This window comes from Oncorhynchus gorbuscha, linkage group LG05, assembly GCF_021184085.1.
Source record: "Oncorhynchus gorbuscha isolate QuinsamMale2020 ecotype Even-year linkage group LG05, OgorEven_v1.0, whole genome shotgun sequence".
In the NCBI taxonomy this organism is placed as follows: Eukaryota; Metazoa; Chordata; class Actinopteri; order Salmoniformes; family Salmonidae; genus Oncorhynchus; species Oncorhynchus gorbuscha.
Window position 1 is genome coordinate 10438137 of NC_060177.1, and position 20303 is coordinate 10458439.

The 20303-nt window shown below is 43.7% G+C and overlaps 2 protein-coding genes across 6 annotated transcripts in view; one reads left to right on the top strand and one right to left on the bottom strand.

Moving 5' to 3' along the window:
• mthfs (5,10-methenyltetrahydrofolate synthetase (5-formyltetrahydrofolate cyclo-ligase)) overlaps positions 1-4488 on the bottom strand; it is an 89399-nt gene extending 84911 nt beyond the window's left edge. The window contains exons 1-2 of the mRNA XM_046348975.1: positions 3849-4488; positions 2338-2608 (exon numbers count right to left, since the gene is read on the bottom strand). Coding sequence (XP_046204931.1) covers positions 2338-2608; positions 3849-3959 — 382 coding nt within the window. The 5' untranslated portion in view covers positions 3960-4488. The remainder of the gene's footprint in view (positions 1-2337; positions 2609-3848) is intronic.
• zfand6 (zinc finger, AN1-type domain 6) lies at positions 3689-20047 on the top strand. Of its 5 annotated transcripts, none has more exons than XM_046348969.1 (6): positions 3689-3712; positions 11616-11773; positions 13870-13993; positions 14866-14969; positions 18884-19015; positions 19177-20047. In XM_046348969.1, the coding sequence occupies exons 2-6, from the start codon at positions 11623-11625 to the stop codon at positions 19323-19325; spliced, it is 660 nt and encodes a 219-aa protein (XP_046204925.1). In that variant the 5' UTR covers positions 3689-3712; positions 11616-11622; the 3' UTR covers positions 19326-20047. The 5 variants fall into 5 exon arrangements, with proteins under 5 accessions (XP_046204925.1, XP_046204926.1, XP_046204927.1 ...); XM_046348970.1 differs by lacking the exon at positions 3689-3712 and adding an exon at positions 4189-4432; XM_046348971.1 differs by lacking the exon at positions 3689-3712 and adding an exon at positions 5149-5302.
• The last annotated feature ends 256 nt before the right edge of the window (positions 20048-20303 follow it).

Here is a 20303-nt window from a genome sequence, read left to right on the forward strand (position 1 = left end):
GTGAACCGGGTTACAAGTGAACCTGGTTACAAGTGAACCTGGTTACAAGTGAACCTGGTTACAAGTGAACCTGGTTACTTGAGCTGGTGAGTGGAGTGAGAGCGATAATTAGAATTGACACAGGTTATTGCCAGACAGGAGTGAATTCATACATATGTAACCGGTGTGAAATGGCTAGCTAGTTATAGCGGGGTGCGCGCTAATAACGCGAGGGACGGAAGCAATACTGTTACACAGACACAATGAGGGAGCGGGGTTATGACCAGTTTGGTTCCAGAAGTAATGATGACATTATTTGCACAGCTAAAATAGACTCAGAGAATGCACAACAAACACATTTCCTCCCCAGGCGTCGGTATTTCATATCCTATCTAATGATTAAAGCTGTGACGGTATGGATTAAAATAGCTGAGGTTGACAGAGGAAAAAAATAGGTATTCACCATCCAAGAGATTACAATGCTAATAACTGTCATCAATATGACCTTTCTTATTATACAGCAGCAGCAGAGTTGATTACAATAGAATTATGCAACTTCACCAATGATTCACAGTGCTTATTTGGTGCTCAGGGTAGATGTCCTTCTGTATGGTCCTTCTGTAGCTCAGTTGGTAGAGCATGGCGCTTGTAACGCCAGGGTAGTGGGTTCGATCCCCGGGACCACCCATACGTAGAATGTATGCACACATGACTGTAAGTCGCTTTGGATAAAAGCGTCTGCTAAATGGCATATATTATTATTACCAGATCTAGGATCAGTTTATCCTCCCCCTACCCAATGATTAACCTTTAGGGGGTAAATGACCTTGGATCAGTGTTGGGGTAATTCCATCCATCCCCTTGCATAATATTTTGATTAAGTGTCACATGACAGGTGTGTGTCCAGATGTAAGATTGTTATTGCAGGAGACGACCATTTTGATCAGTCTTGATGATGGTGCTATACCACCATCTTGTGGAGGAAACCAAAACAGGAACTTTGATCTGACACTGGTATGGTGTCTCTCGTTGGAGACTATGCACTCATCCCAAATGGCACCCTTTCCCCTAAATAGTGCACTACTTCTGAACAGGGCCCATAGGGGAACAAAGATTAACTGTGTATAAGGGAAGAAAGACGAACATTGCAAGGCCGTGCCAGGATTTAGGTCATAAGTGTGTTATGATACACGCAGATGGAAATATACACCAGGCAAACTAAAGTACAATATGTCAACACACACTGTGAGGATCGTATCACCATAGGGCACCCTGTGTGTGTGTGTGTGTGTGTGTGTGTGTGTGTGTGTGTGTGTGTGTGTGTGTGTGTGTGTGTGTGTGTGTGTGTGTGTGTGTGTGTGTGTGTGTGTGTGTGTGTGTGTGTGTGTGTGTGTGTGTGTGTGTGTGTGTTTTCAACCTTATCAGGTCCATAATGTCCTGACAAGTCACCTGAATGTCCTGACAAGGTAAGAAAACAGTCAGGACTTTTTTCATGTCCTGAATTCGTTAACATTTTATTTTACGCTTAAGAGTTAGGTTTAGGTTAGGCATTTGAGTTTGAGTTAGGTTAGGCATTTGAGTTTGAGTTAGGTTAGGCATTTGAGTTTGAGTTAGGTTAGGCATTTGAGTTTGAGTTAGGTTAGGCATTTGAGTTTGAGTTTGAGGTTAGGCATTTGAGTTTGAGTTAGGTTAGGCATTTGTTAGGTTAGGCATTTGAGTTTGAGTTAGGTTAGGCATTTGAGTTTGAGTTAGGTTAGGCATTTGAGTTTGAGTTAGGTTAGGCATTTGAGTTTGAGTTAGGTTAGGCATTTGAGTTTGAGTTAGGTTAGGCATTTGAGTTTGAGTTAGGTTAAATTTGAGTTTGAGTTAGGTTAAAGGTTATGGGTTAGGGAAAATAGGATTTTGATTGAGAATACATTTTTACTCCCCAAAAAGTAAAAAGTGAATCACGAAAACTAAGCCCTGCGCGTGTGTGTGGCCCTATGTGCGTACTGAAAGAAGGTGCCATCACGCTTACCTGACTCGGTAGGATATAAAGGATATTTGGTTGTTGGGTAAAACCAATAAAGAGATCACAGAAAAATAGAATAGTTTCTCACACAAAGTGGACAGACTCCAATATCTTCTTCTTTGTGATTTTTTCTTTTTTTTCTTTCTTGCAGCAGCAGGGCAAAAAGCTTGTGTGTGTGTGTGTGTGTGTGTGTGTGTGTGTGTGTGTGTGTGTGTGTGTGTGTGTGTGTGTGTGTGTGTGTGTGTGTGTGTGTGTGTGTGTGTGTGTGTGTGTGTGTGTGTGTGTGTGTGTGTGTGTGTGTGTGTGTGTGTGTGTGTGTGTGTGTGTGTGTGTAGACTAACACTAACCTGTCTCCAAGGCCTCCTCTCTGGTGTTGTCATCGGTGGCAGGCTGTCTGATGTTCCAAGAAGTCAGAGGCAGTGACATCATATCCTCCATGCTGGTGAGCTTCACCATGTCCATGTGGTTACTGGTGCCCTGGGTCAAGTACTTAGGCATAAAGCAGGTCTTACCGTGCTTAAACAAGTCCTGAATAATCTCCTCTGTTCTCACCTCGTCGTGCATGCTGAGGAACACAGCGATGCGCTCACACCTGGCATACTTGGGGTGCTTGAAGAGCTGGTTGAGAGGAGAGTATAAACGGGTTAGAGGAGGCACAGGTTTTCTTAAATTAACCATTCAAAATGTGCCATTTGGTTTTATGAAAGTAATGAGGTATGAGGTATTAGACTGGTAATTATATGATTACAGCATTAAGGTACTGCCAGTTTAACACTCTAGGAGGTCACCAACTGGAGACATCTGACAAACAAATTGTTTGAGTTATTTGATTATTTTAAAAGCAATATCGTCTATCTGTTAGTAAAAGACAAGTTACATATAATTGAAAGCATTCATGGCTAGGTGTCTTCTGTCTTCTTGACAATACTAAACACAAAAGTAGCTATAGAGAACAATACTAATGGCATGTTTTTGGAGGCACCAACTCCACTCTGTTTCACACTAAATCAGGCTTTGGCTCCACAGGCTGTCTAGCCACGCACTGGTTACCAGGTGCTGATGGAGGGGGGGCTCCAGGGGTCCTCGGGAGTGGGCTGGGGGTCCATGGCCGGGTAAGCCCCCTAAGGGGGCCAACACCCCCCACCTGGGATCCACCATGAGGGGGCGCCACTGGTCATTAATTTTGGGATAAACTCCCGAAAATGAAGTATGCGGTAAACACAGGCTTAGGAGATCTTAAATGTTTGTTCTATGAGATCATCTCCATCAACTAACATTATTTAGTGATTTTCAAAAAAAGTATCTGAAAAAGCACATAAAAGGCTTCCTAATTCATAAAGGTCATGTGATATTATTTTATAGAGCAAAACATACCAGATATCATAATGCAACATTCAAATGAACAGGGAACTCGGAAATCTCAGACTTCTGAGTGAAAAAATAATAACTCTGACTGGATTTTTTTTTAAAGGTCAACTGGGAATTCCAAGTCCAAAACTCTGGCATCTTTCTAGAGCACCGAATTTCCGAAATGAAGATCACTGACGTCGTGATTTGATCTCTTTTTTCCAAGTTCCCATTTGTCTTGAAAGCACCATAAACCTGTGTTAATGTCAGATCTAATTTTCGACATTTATCACAGAACCCCATTTTTTCCCGCATTCAATTTCCCATTGGAATGGCTGAACGAAACAGATTTCCGGTTTTTAGGACTACAAACTGGTGAGTTCTATTGGCCACGCGACGATGACGACAGGACACATGCATACACAAAATGAGTTTGTAGCGTTGTAAAAAAAAATACACTAGCACCATTGTAAATGTGATACCCAGTTTTTTGTTACATGATTGAAGTTACCTTTTGCGAAATGACTCGAGACTGGCGAAGTTTCTCTTGATCGTCCAACGCAGCTACTCTTTTCTTTATTTCTCTCCTCATAGCTTGTTTGGCTGCACGCAAGGCGGCCATGCTGGCTAATGTAAAACTCGTGTCCAAAGATAAAAAATGTTGCAATGTGTGTGAGTTCAGGGAAGGCAGCAAGTTAGGCTGGCCTTGAAATGAGCAAATTCTACATTTGGATTGGACTCAGATAGCCACGCCAATCAATCATTAAACAGACTGCAATAACATAATTATCATCTATCTATCTATATGGCTATCACACTACCCCACTGGCATTATTTGACAGCCCCGTGACGTGTGAAGGATTGTCTGTGACGTCACCGCCAGTTTAACAGTCCGAGTTGAAGTGTAAAAAGTACCAAATAGACCGTGTCTGGTCGGGGAGAGGGGAGAAAAGACAGACCCAACAACACCGCGTAGAGTTAGCGAGCCTACAATCGTGCTCGTTCGTTTTTCTTACCTAGCTAGTCTTTTCCGAAGTCCAAGAAAGTTATCGTGGGCTAGCTACTTACGAGTAGAAACGTAACGTTAAACAGAAGGTAAGGCAACGTCAGTTCAAGCCAGCTAGCTACTGATAGGTCTGTGTAGCTAGCTGGCTAGCCAGTAGATATCGCACTAACTTTTAACAATGCTTTGGGTCTTTATTTAGCTACAGCATCTAATGTTCTGGTACAGCTAAGTTATCTAACTAACGTTACTGTGACTATATATATATATATATATACACGATATACTATCCTGCCAGTGCTACTACGTTAGCTAGCTAGTTAGTTAACGTCGTTAGCTACTGTAACTGTATCATACAGTGTATGACCTCGGTCCTTGAAAACTAGGTTAGTGTCCACTTATCCAAGGACGGCTAGCCTGCACAAAACTTTAACACTTGATGTTAGCTAGATAGTTTTTGTTTTTAATGTTACATTCCCTGTTTTAAAGTTGGATTTGAACTACAATAGGTCAGTAGAGACGAGATGCATAGGCAGTTAACTACATCATGTTGATGTCAACAACTTCTTAGACGTACAGTAGATAACGTTTGCTTAACGTTACACTGATAAATGGCAGCAAATTAAGAGGTCGCTAACGTTACATTTACGTTATGACTGGTTATTATTATACTTGTTTTCTGTCACTGTTGTATTCGGGGTGTATACATTCACATACCCTGTCCAACCAGCTGTGTTTTTAAAAGGCTGAAAATGATTGACGTTTAATTTGTGCAAGACGATGATATATATATATGGGCGTGGTTTACTAAACAAACAGCCAATGACAATGGATTATGTGTCGTCAGTTGAGTACGTTACGTTGTGGGATCATTCTGCTTATGATGTCGGATGTAATCTGCTGGTGTAGAGACGAAGAAAGAGAGGAGTAGGAGAACGGGGGAAATTGGTACGCTTCTTGAGGTTGGTCCAATACAAAGTTACATGATTGTGATGGACACCCATTTCAGGTTTATTCTCAACCAACGTTATTTGTCTCTGCCTAAGTTGCCTGTTACAATGATGCACTTATCCGAACAATACTGGGCACTGTTGAGACAGTCAGTAAAACGATAATACAGGCTAGGCTGGGGATTTCTAACAACATTTTTCACACAGTTCCGTGATTTTTAATCGCAATTTACTGCGCTCACTGCAAGCTACTGTAAGAGCTACTGACTTGGTTCATTGTTGCAAGTTTTCATTGTTTGATTTATATGTTTGGATAATGTTGTCTAGTTGATGGCAGCATTTATTTCCCCAGTTTGTTTTTGTAGCTAATGTGCTTGGGACTAGCACAATCAAGTAGCTTTTATGTTATCCTACAATGCCCTTCGCTTTGTTGCATCTCAGAGCTTATATTGGACTATTTCGAGTCCTTACTTGCTTACTTGCTAAATAAACAAAGCATATGGCAAATCATAATGTAGGCGAACACCTGTGATGTCATGTGGATGTAGGCGAACACCTGTGATGTCAAGTGGGTGTAGGCGAACACCTGTGATGTCAAGTGGGTGTAGGCGAACACCTGTGATGTCAAGTGGGTGTAGGCTAACACCTGTGATGTCAAGTGGGTGTAGGCTAACACCTGTGATGTCAAGTGGGTGTAGGCTAACACCTGTGATGTCATGTGGGTGTAGGCTAACACCTGTGATGTCATGTGGGTGTAGGCTAACACCTGTGATGTCATGTGGGTGTAGGCTAACACCTGTGATGTCATGTGGGTGTAGGCTAACACCTGTGATGTCATGTGGGTGTAGGCTAACACCTGTGATGTCATGTGGGTGTAGGCTAACACCTGTGATGTCATGTGGGTGTAGGCTAACACCTGTGATGTCATGTGGGTGTAGGCTAACACCTGTGATGTCATGTGGGTGTAGGCTAACACCTGTGATGTCATGTGGGTGTAGGCTAACACCTGTGATGTCATGTGGGTGTAGGCTAACACCTGTGATGTCATGTGGGTGTAGGCTAACACCTGTGATGTCATGTGGGTGTAGGCTAACACCTGTGATGTCATGTGGGTGTAGGCTAACACCTGTGATGTCATGTGGGTGTAGGCTAACACCTGTGATGTCATGTGGGTGTAGGCTAACACCTGTGATGTCATGTGGGTGTAGGCTAACACCTGTGATGTCATGTGGGTGTAGGCTAACACCTGTGATGTCATGTGGTCATGTGTAGGCTAACACCTGTGATGTCATGTGGGTGTAGGCTAACACCTGTGATGTCATGTGGGTGTAGGCTAACACCTGTGATGTCATGTGGGTGTAGGCTAACACCTGTGATGTCATGTGGGTGTAGGCTAACACCTGTGATGTCATGTGGGTGTAGGCTAACACCTGTGATGTCATGTGGGTGTAGGCTAACACCTGTGATGTCATGTGGGTGTAGGCTAACACCTGTGATGTCATGTGGGTGTAGGCTAACACCTGTGATGTCATGTGGGTGTAGGCTAACACCTGTGATGTCATGTGGGTGTAGGCTAACACCTGTGATGTCATGTGGGTGTAGGCTAACACCTGTGATGTCATGTGGGTGTAGGCTAACACCTGTGATGTCATGTGGGTGTAGGCTAACACCTGTGATGTCATGTGGGTGTAGGCTAACACCTGTGATGTCATGTGGGTGTAGGCTAACACCTGTGATGTCATGTGGATGTAGGCTAGCCTATGGCAATGGGTTCCTGTGACTTGGATAGTGTTGGCCTATTCAAACAACACTAGTAGACTATTACCCCAGCCTATAAGAACAGTTATTTAGTTATATTGGTTCCCCCAAACCACATTACGCCACATTAGAAAAATGGAATCGGATGACAAGTCCCTGGCCGATACCCTCAGATGACATCCTTGCTAGTAGAGGAGAGAGTTCTTTCCACAGCCAAGGTGACTATATCGGCCTATCTGTGTGAGAGTCAGCATGTAGCCTATAGTCATGAGTGACTGTGTGTCAGTCTTTGTTGAACTGGTTCACTGTGGTTGCACAACTAGGCCAATGACATAACACTGTCCTTAGCCTCTGCTGTGATGTATGCAACAAGGCTTCAGCTGGAGTTCATACGTTTGTTTTCCAGATTTCAGCTAAACGGAATGTGTAGGTCTACACATGTTTTGGCATTTAGATGGGCCTTATGTCTCTTGCCTGTTAGCTAAGATGTATGATTAGGAAAGATGTTCAGGCTAGTCTACATATTGGATTCCTCACCATGTTCGTTAAAGATATGTTACTGTACTGCGTAACGATGGCATGCCAGACATAGTTTCAGCTCCAGGTAGGCCTAATGGTTGTTATGTTCTCTGAATGATTCACCTCTCACCAGGTGTGGGTCCTAAATGGCACCCTATTTACTATATAGTGCACTACTTTTGACCAGGGCCCGCAGGGCTATGTAGGGAATACTATGGTGCCATTGTTTTGGACTGGAGCATCTCATTGGCCTGCTGTAAAGACAGTCCACATCGTTTCTATGTTCAACCTGAGAAAGTAGCCTGCTGTGTGTGAAGTCACCACTTATCGCTTCCACGTAGCCTACTCAAGCTTGATCTGATTTCGGTCTATATGCATTGATGATGTGGTGTGTGTGTGTGTGTGTGTGTGTGGGGCATATTGTGTGTTTGTGTGGGATTGTTACTATTGTAGATTTGAAATGGCAGATTGCATAACATAATCTATACTAGAGGAGGCCATCATGAAATCTCACTAATTCATCTGGAGATTGGCATCAGGGGGCACGGGGTAGAGAATTGGGGCAATGATTGGTGTAAGGAAGGGGAGCGAGGAGGGACTTTAATTACACTAATATTGAGAAGGATGGAATGGTGCTGATCTTCGGAACCTGAGATTTGAGCCTGTATTTATCAAGTGTCTCAAAGTAGGAGTGTTGATCTAGGATCAGTGTAGCCTTTCAGATCATAATGAATCAAATTATTATGGACAGGCAGGATCTGATCCTAGATCAGACACTTCATAAATATGGGCTCTGGATAAGTTGTATTAGTCGTATGTACAGGATACACATGGTATACACCGTCCAACGAAATGCTTACTTAGGACCTATGCATGTCTCTCCCACCAGTAGGCTATTTCAGATCAAAGGAGAGAAATCACACAGGCACGGCACAAATTCTGAACGTGGCACCAGACCTGAGCAAAAGGAGAGCCTATAGGCGGTCTATGGTTTCAGGCTGTAGCAATAGAAAGAGCGTGAATCTCAGCTCACTGTTAGCATGATCTTCATTGAGTTAACCTGCTGTTGTATGGCTCGCTTTCTTTTCACCATGGTAATCTTGGAATTTCAGACCCTCTGTAAGTGGTTGCTATCCACCCTGATTAAAGACAGTCCCTGAGATTACCACTGGATTATTCTCTCTCTCTCAAATCACTCGGTTTATGTAAAAGATAGAATTAGGATGATGATGTCCTCTCCGTATTACCTTAAGAGCCCAGTACGATGCTGACGACACTTTGGCGTCACACGTCCATGCGCTCTTAAACTTGTTATGCGTTCTGTATATTTTCCTATGCATTCTCAGGGTAGTGAAGCAGCCCTCCCTATCCTGTCTCCCATGGATGAAATGGCAGTGTACTAAACCATACACCAGATGTCCAGCCCAGCAGATGCACCATTACATCACTACTACCCAGATCAGTGTTACCATATCCAGGCTTAGTTTAGACTACGTCCCAAATGGCACCCTATTCCCTATATTTGGGCTCTCGAGTGGTGCAGCGGTCCAAGGCACTGCATCTCGGTGCTAGAGGCGTCACTACCGACACTCTGATTTGATTCCAGGCTGTATCACAACCGGCTGTGATTTGGGAGTCCCATAGGGCGACACACAATTGGTCCAGCGTTGTCCTGGTTTGGTCAGTGTAGGCTGTCATTGTAAATAAGAATTTGTTTTTAACTGACTTGCCTAGTTAAATAAAGGTTAAATGCATGAACATTTAGTGCACTACTTTTGCGCAGGGCCTAATATAATGTCATTTGGGATGCATCCTTATGCAGCTTATGCCACATTAGCAGAGTTTTCATTTCTGTGGCTTCTTTGATGTTTTGACATAGTAGCCTAAGTGTTACAAAGAGTGTAGGCTATCAACTTGGCTATGGAGCAGTAGCCTGTATCGAATTAGGCCTAATGCTGTTCCCCGCACAGAAAATGAGGCCGCACAGAATGTATTAGGCCCAATTATATAGCCTAGTGCAGGGATCATCAACGAGATTCAGCAGCAGGCAGATGGTCAGGGGGCCAGAACATAATTACTGTAAACGTGCAAATTGACTGCAAGAAGCCCAAACAGATATCATTTGACTAAAATAGTCATATCAAACCTTGCTTACAATTGTGTATAATCACATATCTCTTTATGTGTGGAAATTATTTGGAAAAGATCTCAAGTTAATTTAGAGCTGATTTTGCTGGTGTTTCTAGTCTTATGTCCCTTTTTCTTGCTCAGAAAACTGGGGGGGGGGGCAAATAAATTGAACTGCGGGCTGCCAGTTGGGGAACCCTGACTTAGTGTATAACAAAAAAGGTGAGCTGTAAATTAAGTTGTTAGCTTACGCCAAGGCTGTATTTGACCTGTAGTTAGTCGCTCTGCTCTCTAGGCTGGATTTGACCTGTAGTTAGTCGCTCTGCTCTCTAGGCTGGATTTGACCTGTAGGCTGGATTTGACCTGTAGTTAGTCTGCTCTGCTGGATTTGACCTCTCTGCTCTCTAGGCTGGATTTGACCTGTAGTTAGTCGCTCTGCTCTCTAGGCTGGATTTGACCTGTAGTTAGTCTCTAGGCTGGATTTGACCTGTAGTTAGGCTGGATTTGACTCTGCTCTCTAGGCTGGATTTGACCTGTAGTTAGTCGCTCTGCTCTCTAGGCTGGATTTGACCTGTAGTTAGTCGCTCTGCTCTCTAGGCTGGATTTGACCTGTAGTTAGTCGCTCTGCTCTCTAGGCTGGATTTGACCTGTAGTTAGTCGCTCTGCTCTCTAGGCTGGATTTGACCTGTAGTTAGTCGCTCTGCTCTCTAGGCTGGATTTGACCTGTAGTTAGTCGCTCTGCTCTCTAGGCTGGATTTGACCTGTAGTTAGTCGCTCTGCTCTCTAGGCTGGATTTGACCTGTAGTTAGTCGCTCTGCTCTCTAGGCTGGATTTGACCTGACTGGCTGGATTTGACCTGTAGTTAGTCGCTCTGCTCTCTAGGCTGGATTTGACCTGTAGTTAGTCTCTCTGCTCTCTAGGCTGGATTTGACCTGTAGTTAGTCTCTCTGCTCTCTAGGCTGGATTTGACCTGTAGTTAGTCTCTCTGCTCTCTAGGCTGGATTTGACCTGTAGTTAGTCTCTCTGCTCTCTAGGCTGGATTTGACCTGTAGTTAGTCTCTCTGCTCTCTAGGCTCTCTGTCTCTAGGTCACCCATATCCATTTGTACTGGTGACATAAGCAGCCTCATGCCCCTCTTCTTACCCTCTTCTCTCAAGTCTGTGTCAGCCTGTCACTTGTTATACAGGAGAGTGAGTGTAAGGCTTGGGTTTCTCGTCTGATTTTTAATACAGCACATTTGAACTCTGCGCTTAAGCTATATGTTGTTTTGACTGCCTTACAAGGGCAGGCTGGCCCAGAGAAACAGAAGTGAGAGTTACACCGACTCAGCAGTCGGTCGGTCAGAGATTGGGCGTGACCAAAGACTCAGATTAGTTGTAGCTACTGTTATCTTCCACTTTCAGCAATTAACCTAGAGAGCTATGTGTTAACATCAGATAGCCTAAGTACCAGTGATTCTATGTTTTCACTGTTTAGGTCATTGTGTTGCCATAGAATGCTCAGGCATCGTGATGCAACAAACAACTTCTAGAACTTGTGAGTCCAAGTCTAGGGAATTGTGACCAACTTGTTTTGGTTTACACCACTTTCAATGCTACAGCTGGCTAGAGATTAGAAGACAATCTTCCTTCCAGTTCTGCGTGTCAGTTGGTAAGAATATGGCACTAGCAACACCACAGTTGTGTGTGTTCAATTACCACAAGGATCACGTACTTATTCTAAAAGTCACCTTGGATAAAAGTGTGTGCTAAGTGGTATAGCCTTTTGCAACAGCACACTGGCCATCTCCACTCCCTTTTCAAGAAACTAACCTTTGGCTTTCACCAATACCTAAGCATGTTTTAGACCTAGGCAGCAGCCAATCCTGAAATGGTGTGATAGGTCAATATGGCTTTCATCTCTCCCCTCTTGACCTCCACAGGAGGGACATGGCCCAGGAGACCAACCAGAACCAAGGGCCGCTGCTCTGCACCACTGGCTGTGGTTTCTACAGCAACCCGCGAAACAATGGCATGTGTTCCATGTGCTACAAGGACTTCCTCCAGAGACAAAACAACAATGGACGAGTCAGTCCACCAGGTGAGTAGGAAAGAGATTCCACAGAGCTTTCCAGTATCTTATTGATGATCATTTAGTTTATCAATCAAAAAAGACCTGTTAGACCAAAATATTGACACCGACTCTTTTTGACTTTTGACTGAGTGAGCACAATTACTGATGTTTGGGACTCTATTTGACTTTTGACTGAGTGAGCACAATTACTGATGTTTGGGACTCTTTTTGACTTTTGACTGAGTGAGCACAATTACTGATGTTTGGGACTCTATTTGACTTTTGACTGAGTGAGCACAATTACTGATGTTTGGGACTCTTTTTGACTTTTGACTGAGTGAGCACAATTACTGATGTTTGGGACTCTTTTTGACTTTTGACTGAGTGAGCACAATTACTGATGTTTGGGACTCTTTTTGACTTTTGACTGAGTGAGCACAATTACTGATGTTTGGGACTCTTTTTGACTTTTGACTGAGTGAGCACAATTACTAATGTTTGGGACCTTACTATTTCACAATGAAGTCAGTTTACAAAAAACGACTGAAGTTTGTTTGAAAGTCTAATGATAGCGACAGTAACACCAGACAGTGACTAACTTTAGACAATGTCTTGTTTGAGTGAGTGATGTTTGCCACAGATTATCCATTATATTGAGCAGATACCCAATTAAAAGAAATGTCTTAAAAATGGAAGGCAAGATCAAGTTGGCCCATTCTAGCCAATGAGAGGGCAGATGCCTGTATGAACAACAGGCACAGCTCCAATATAACATATTTTTTCTCTACGTTTCCGGGATGTCATGTATCCTACCTATATCAGTCCACTCGTAACAACCTAAGCATTATAAAATATATATTCTATCAAATAAGCCATTGCATTTTATGTTAATCAAATTCTACAAGTGGTGAAAGAAATACACCGCTATTTAGGCGAGGTGCTGGCTAGCGGAGTAGAACACATGAAACACACAGCAATTTAGTCGAGGTGCTGGCTAGCAGAGTAGAACACTTGAAACACACAGCTATTTAGGCGAGGTGCTGGCTAGCGGAGTAGAACACATGAAACACACAGCTATTTAGGTGAGGTGCTGGCTTGCAGAGTAGAACACATGAAACACCTATTTAGTCGAGGTGCTGGCTAGCAGAGTAGAACACTTGAAACACACAGCTATTTAGGCGAGGTGCTGGCTAGCGGAGTAGAACACATGAAACACACAGCTATTTAGGTGAGGTGCTGGCTAGCAGAGTAGAACACATGAAACACCTATTTAGGCGAGGTGCTGGCTAGCAGAGTAGAACACTTGAAACACACAGCTATTTAGGCGAGGTGCTGGCTAGCAGAGTAGAACACATGAAACACACACCTATTTAGGCGAGGTGCTGGTTAGCGGAGTAGAACACATGAAACACCTATTTAGGCGAGGTGCTGGCTAGCGGAGTAGAACACTAGAAACACACAGCTATTTAGGCGAGGTGCTGGCTAGCGGAGTAGAACACTAGAAACACACAGCTATTTAGGCGAGGTGCTGGCTAGCAGAGTAGAACACTTGAAACACACAGCTATTTAGGCGAGGTGCTGGCTAGCAGAGTAGAACACTTGAAACACACAGCTATTTAGGCGAGGTGCTGGCTAGCAGAGTAGAACACTTGAAACACACAGCTATTTAGGCGAGGTGCTGGCTAGCAGAGTAGAACACTAGAAACACACAGCTATTTAGGCGAGGTGCTGGCTAGCAGAGTAGAACACTAGAAACACACAGCTATTTAGGTGAGGTGCTGGCTAGCAGAGTAGAACACTAGAAACACACAGCTATTTAGGCGAGGTGCTGGCTAGCAGAGTAGAACACTAGAAACATTTAAAGGAGAGCCCACACTAGGAGGATCCAATAATTTAATAACCTAATATCCAATGTTTCGACAGACAAGCTGTCTTCATCAGGGTAAGATTCTATCAGATTCTACACTCATTGACCTACATAGAAAACCTCCTTGCTTAGTGAGTGACAAATCAAAACGGCACCTGCTGGAGAAGACAGATTTTGGGCCCAGTTGTCCCTCTAGCTTTGCCTCTTCCTCTCTGTTTTGGGACTGCTCTGATTGAAACGTGTGTTGTCATTGCAGTGTCGTCCTCGGCGGCGGTTAATAGCCTGGGGGAGTCCCTCCTAGCCCAGTGCTCAGAGAGCAGTACTGTAGACGTGCCGTCAGCCACGACCCACACAGACACCAGGATGAACAGGTACAGTAGGTATAGAGCTACTCTTTTCTGAAACACACTATAAGCATGATCACACCTCCACCATGTCTACGGTGTAGCTGCCAAGCCAGCCATGCAACATACAGTATAGGATACACAGGCCATGTGGAAATCAATGTAATAAAGTAGCCTATGTGAAACGTAGGTTCACTAGATATACATAGTTATTACTGTACGTACGCAATGCCAAAAAACCCACATGGCAATCCTGCATACTTGCACACCAGTTTATAGCTGTGGGGCTGCCCACGTCTGAGTATTTTTGCTACGCAACTAAGTAGAATCATTTTGCGTCGCTATTTGTAGTTCTTGCATTGCTTACTACTTATGGTCAAGGCTAGTATGACGGTGGATTCCCAGGCTTTAATTATTATTTTAAACCTGGATAATTGATTTCCTGTTAAGAAATTCAGAGATGTGTCATTTTAAATTAGTGTGTCAATCATTAAGTGGTTTCTCAGCAGAAGTGAAGGTTATTTTTGCACCATGGTCTTCCTGTACCCCATTGAAGTACAGTACAAGGAAGTCAATCATCTATAGTTCTGTCTGAATTGTGTGATGTCATCTCCCTGGACGCTTCTGTCTCTTCTATGAGACAGATTCCACTCACTTACATTGAGGTGGGCATTAGTGGTGAAATGCTTTGTAGTATGATTGCCATAGTTGATGACAATGAGCCACATGTCATTGGATTTTAGTCCGTTTTCTTCCTTCAGTGCATTTTCAGAAACATCCTGAATCGGATTAAATTGAAGTCTTCAAGTGTACCATTTTCATAATACTGTATATAACTATTCTTATAATCTAGACCACCAACTGATGGATCATGCTTTAGGCTAATTGAACACTTACATCCCCCCCAGGGTTGTATCTAGCCAGTCACTCTTAACGACAGCACCAGCTACTCATTCAGAAGAGGAGAGGACAGCCACATCTGAAGAAGACCTGAAAACAGAAGAGATACAAGGTGTGTATTACCAGCGTGTTTCACACAAACCTTTTCTCATAGGGACGAGTCAATCCTCATTTCAGATGTGCACGTGTAACTCACATTTCTGTGCTAGAGGTCATTGACATGAATTGACATGTTCTCATTGACATCAATGCATGGTGTACATAAGACTTGAGTTATGCAGGTGACTCAAGTTAGGATTCAAACAATAGTGCTGTTGCTTTGCTACCCTCTCATGTTCCTGTGAATAGCCTGAGGTCTCACACCAAATGCGGGCTCACTACCATGGGAACCCTTCACCTCATACCCTCTTGCAGTCAATCTCAGTCCATGGGGTGGTTTTGCACACAGACGCACATTGTTGTCCCATCTCTATTTGCTTAGAGATCGGTAGTAGAGAAAGCCCAAAGTTCAGCCTAGGGATTTCAGGAAGGATTTCAGACACAATCCTCTCCTGCTGGATTACAGTGTCACTGGTTCTCTAGTGTTTCTGTCTACCCTCTTCTAGAACAGTTACACGGGTTCTCTAGTGTTTCTCTCTACCCTCTTCTAGAACAGTTACACGGGTTCTCTAGTGTTTCTCTCTACCCTCTTCTAGAACAGTTACACGGGTTCTCTAGTGTTTCTCTCTACCCTCTTCTAGAACAGTTACACGGGTTCTCTAGTGTTTCTGTCTACCCTCTTCTAGAACAGTTACACGGGTTCTCTAGTGTTTCTGTCTACCCTCTTCTAGAACAGTTACACGGGTTCTCTAGTGTTTCTGTCTACCCTCTTCTAGAACAGTTACACGGGTTCTCTAGTGTTTCTGTCTACCCTCTTCTAGAACAGTTACACTGGCTCTCTAGTGTTTCTGTCTCAATTACCTTAGCTTTCTTGGTAACAGGAACAATGGTGGCCCTCTTGAAGCATGTGGGAACAGCAGACTGGGATAAGGATTGATTGAATATGTCCGTAAACACACCAGCCAACTTGTCTGCGATGCTCTGAGGACGCGGCTGGGGATGCCGTCTGGGCCTGCAGCCTTGCGAGGGTTGACACGGCTGCAGTGAAGGACAGCCCGCAGGTTTTGGTAGTGGGCTGTGTCAGTGGCACTGTAGTGTCCTCAAAGCGAGCAAAGAAGTTGTTTAGTCTGTCTGGGAGCAAGACATCCTGGTCCACGACGGGGACCAGGATGTCTTGCTTATAGTCTTATAGTCTGTGATTGACTGTAGACCCTGCCACATACCTCTCGTGTCTGAGCTGTTGAATTGCGACTCTACTTTGTCTCTATACTGACGCTTAGCTTGTTTGATTGCCTTGCGGAGGGAATAGCTACACTGTTTGTATTCTGTCATGTTTCTGGTCACCTTGCCCTGATTTAAAAGCAGTGGTTCGCACTTTCAGTTTTGCGCGAATGCTGCCATCAATCCACGGTTTCTGGTTGGGAATGTTTTAACAGACGCTGTGGGTACAACATCGCCGATGCACTTTCTAATGATCCCGCTCACCGAATCAGCATATACATCAATGTTGTTCGCCGCAATGCGGAACATATCCCAGTCCACGTGATCGACGCAATCTTGAAGCGTGGAATCCGATTGGTCGAACCAGCGTTGAACAGACCTGAGCACGGGCGCTTCCTGTTACACTGGCTCTCTAGTGTTTCTGTCTACCCTCTTCTAGAACAGTATTAGTTTCTGTATTTCACTATGGGATACGCCCCTAGCGTTTGATATATAGCACAGGGCAGTCGGTCGTCAGGATAAGCTTGTCTGGCAATACGGGAGTCAGTATATCCCATAGTGAAATACTGAAACTAATACATAAGAGAACTGTAGATTATAACTGTAACCCCGGTTCTCTGATAGTATGAGTGAAGTATTTCACTAGAACACCCTCCTTGCATGAGTAGGGAATAGGTGTGGCTTATTCTTGAATGACTCAGATGTTATGTTGGGCTCTTTTATAGGGTAGGAGGGATACCCTTTCCCGACTCGCACGTCTCGACGTCCAGCCAATCATGGCTGGAGTAGTGTAGTAATGCTTCTGACAAATACACTGGGGGCGTATCCCATAGTGAAATACCTCACTCATACTATCAGAGAACCGGGGTTACAGTCATAACCTATAGTTCTTGTGTTTCTGTCTTCTAGAACAGTTACAGTACATATACCCAATTCAACATTTATTAAAGAGGAACTGTGTTAGAAGTGTAGAAAATACCCCAAAGTGTTAAGCTTTTAGTCTTGAATTACAAACCAGTCGCTAAAGTGTGTGTGTGTGTGTGTGTGTGTGTGTGTGTGTGTGTGTGTGTGTGTGTGTGTGTGTGTGTGTGTGTGTGTATGTGCGTGCAGAGCGAGCACCATGTAGAGCAGCTGTAGAAAGTGAACAGCAGGAGCCCAGCACAGCAGGTAGCTCAGGGACTTGCCCTGATAGACAGGACAGTCAGCCAGTGAGAAGCCAGGATAGCCAGGCCAGGAAGTCAGTCAGAAGGCCTGCCCCAGAGGACAGCTCTCGCAAGAGGAAGCTAGAGGAACCACATGGAGAGAAGGGTGAGTGAGGACAAATGGCACCCTATTCCCAATGTGTAGTGCACCATTTCTGACCATGGCCTATGGGGATCTGGTCTAAAGTAGTGCACTACTGTGTATATAGGGAATAGGGTGCCTTTTGGGATGCACACAGACAGAACAGAAGGCTGTCAATGGTTGTTATAATGGCTTATACGTTTTTAGAGAGTGGATTGAGTGAGTTCTAGAGAGCAGTGAGAGTCTGAGAACAGCTGCTAGCTGCTTCCCCTGTACCAAGGGTGGCCAAAACCTGGGTCGTATTCATAAGTGCACACCGTAGCTAAATGTTTTGCAATGAAAAATGAAAACAAGCGTTTCTTATTGGACAAGTTCAGGACTCCCTGTTTCGGTACATTTCCTTCTGTTTGGTTTCTACTTAATCCCAATGGCCACCTTTCCTTATCTCCTTTCCCCCACGACCACTGATCTTCCATGTCACCATGGGTGAAAGGGTATTGTAGAAACCCCATCCACTACTATTCAAAGGTAATGAAGAACGGATGCTCTTTGAGAGGACTGGGACACAGTCCCAATCTTCAGGCCCCTTCTAAAAATCATCCCTTCATATCCATATAGTCAAGACTGTACAATATGGGTTTTGTATAAACTTAAAAAGGACACGTGTATATAAAAATGTTTACTTTGTTAATAGGAGGAAAAAATATCAAGAAACGAACAATAAAAGAACTGGTTAGTACTTTAACACTTCATTCTTACAGTTGAATGCTTACTGTGTGATACGTTTACCCAAAGGCAAGTACTGGCACCATGCAATAACCCAGTCACTTGTGTTGTGTTGTGACTTCTCTTCTCCATGACAGGGAAAGGGCGCTGGCTTTGTGCCAGACAAGATAAGCTTTTCTACCCATTATGTTCAGAAGTGAATCTAAACAAAGAAAAGCAAATGTGTTGTAAAAATGTCTGCATCGTTTTTCCAGCTGTTTCCTACTGAAAATATGTCAAGTGGCAACATGCATAAGTAGAGGCTTCCACTTCGATCACACTGACAGCGTCCTTCTGCAAAATAGTACGCAACATCTGGATATGCATGTTCCGAATGTTCAACATTCACCTTCTGCTACCATTTCTGTCATGTCGTCTCTGCAGACAGTTTGACACATCGATAAATCCACCGTATGCACCACACCGAACGCTCTGCAATGCTGCAAGGCAAACGCAGCGTTTTCATTGGAAATGAATGTACTTCTGGTGTACCAAAATGCAATGACTCTGTCTGTGTGATGGAAGCGTTAGTCTGTAGCACAGTGAATTGTAGTGCCATCTCCTGAAAAGCATGGGTATTGGGAATTCCTTTAAAGCTGCAGCAGGATTGCTGAGAAGGCGAGACTGTAAAGTTGTTGTTCTGTGTGATCCATCCAGTGTCTGTATCGGTATCCGAGGACACGGACCAGGCCTCGGTAGACGGACAGGACAAACCCTCTGACTCAGACCAACCCAAAGCCGCCAAAAAGAATCGCTGCTTCTCCTGCCGCAAGAAAGTCGGCCTCACGGGTAAGGTTCTGACACATTCTCCTGTTGGCTTAGTGCAGTGACTTAATAGTTCCCATTTTCTCGCTCTGTGTCTGCATGTACTTTATATCCTGGAGATACATTTGGCGGTCAGCCATTTTCTTTTTTCTTTTACCTTCATACTCTTCCGTCTGTGTTCCCAGGCTTCGACTGCCGATGCGGCAACGTGTTCTGCGGCATGCACCGGTACTCAGACGTTCACAACTGCACTTTCAACTACAAGGCCGACGCAGCGGAGAAGATCAGGAAAGCCAACCCTGTCTGCGTCGGGGAGAAGATACAGAAGATCTGAACACATGTTTGCTGAGAATCGATGTCCACCCGGAAGTCTGCGCTTTTAGATGACCCATCAACCACCTCTTCCTCTTTTGATTTGAAGTTGTTTATGTGAGCAACGCTCCATTCCCATCGGACACTTTAAAATCATGCATGTCAGCTGCAAAAACTGTCTTTGGAAATGTATTTTTACTTAACCTGTTTCCTTTTGTAGTTTTAATTATTTTATCCCTTAAATGTTGTGGTTTATGAAAAATCTGAAGATTTAAACCGTTACAATATTTAGATTGATTAATTGGGCTTTAATTACTTTGTTGGCTACTACTGGAAAGGCTGTGTTTTTCTAGTGTTTTTTTAACAAAAAACAAGCATGTTAAAAAGCATCAAGGATATTTCCATTCCTCCTTTATGTAGCCTGACAAAGACAACGGAACAGATTGTGTTTTACATTATCAGCGAGAGAGCAGAAACCAGGATTGCGCCGTTGCTCCCAGACCTTTTTGTATAATTGAGTCATTTTAAAGACTGTGTGATCTGCTGTGTAAAAGAGTGTATGTTTATCATATGATTATGAATAGCCTGTATGCATGTTTCCGCTTGTGCGTTTGAGGATTATAAAGTTCATTTATGGGTGCACAGGAGTATGACCTGAATCTATTGTTCTGTATTTATGTTAGTTTATTCACTGTCTTAACTTTGATCTGAATAAAGCTCTAACACATTTTAGAAAATTTGAAACGTGATGCATTTGGTACAATTTTCTCCGAAAACAAATGAAGTAAGGTCCAAAAAGTGGTTTGGGATGTTAATGAGTACTGTCATATAATGCCTTTACACAGGCAGCCCAATTCTCATAGTTTTTATTACTCATTTGCATTTTGACCAGTCAGATCATCTCTGAAAAATATGACTGAAAAGATTTTGTGATTGATCAAAATACCAATTTTGGGGGAGATCAGGATTATGCTGCTTGTGTAAACGCAGCTTAACAGTC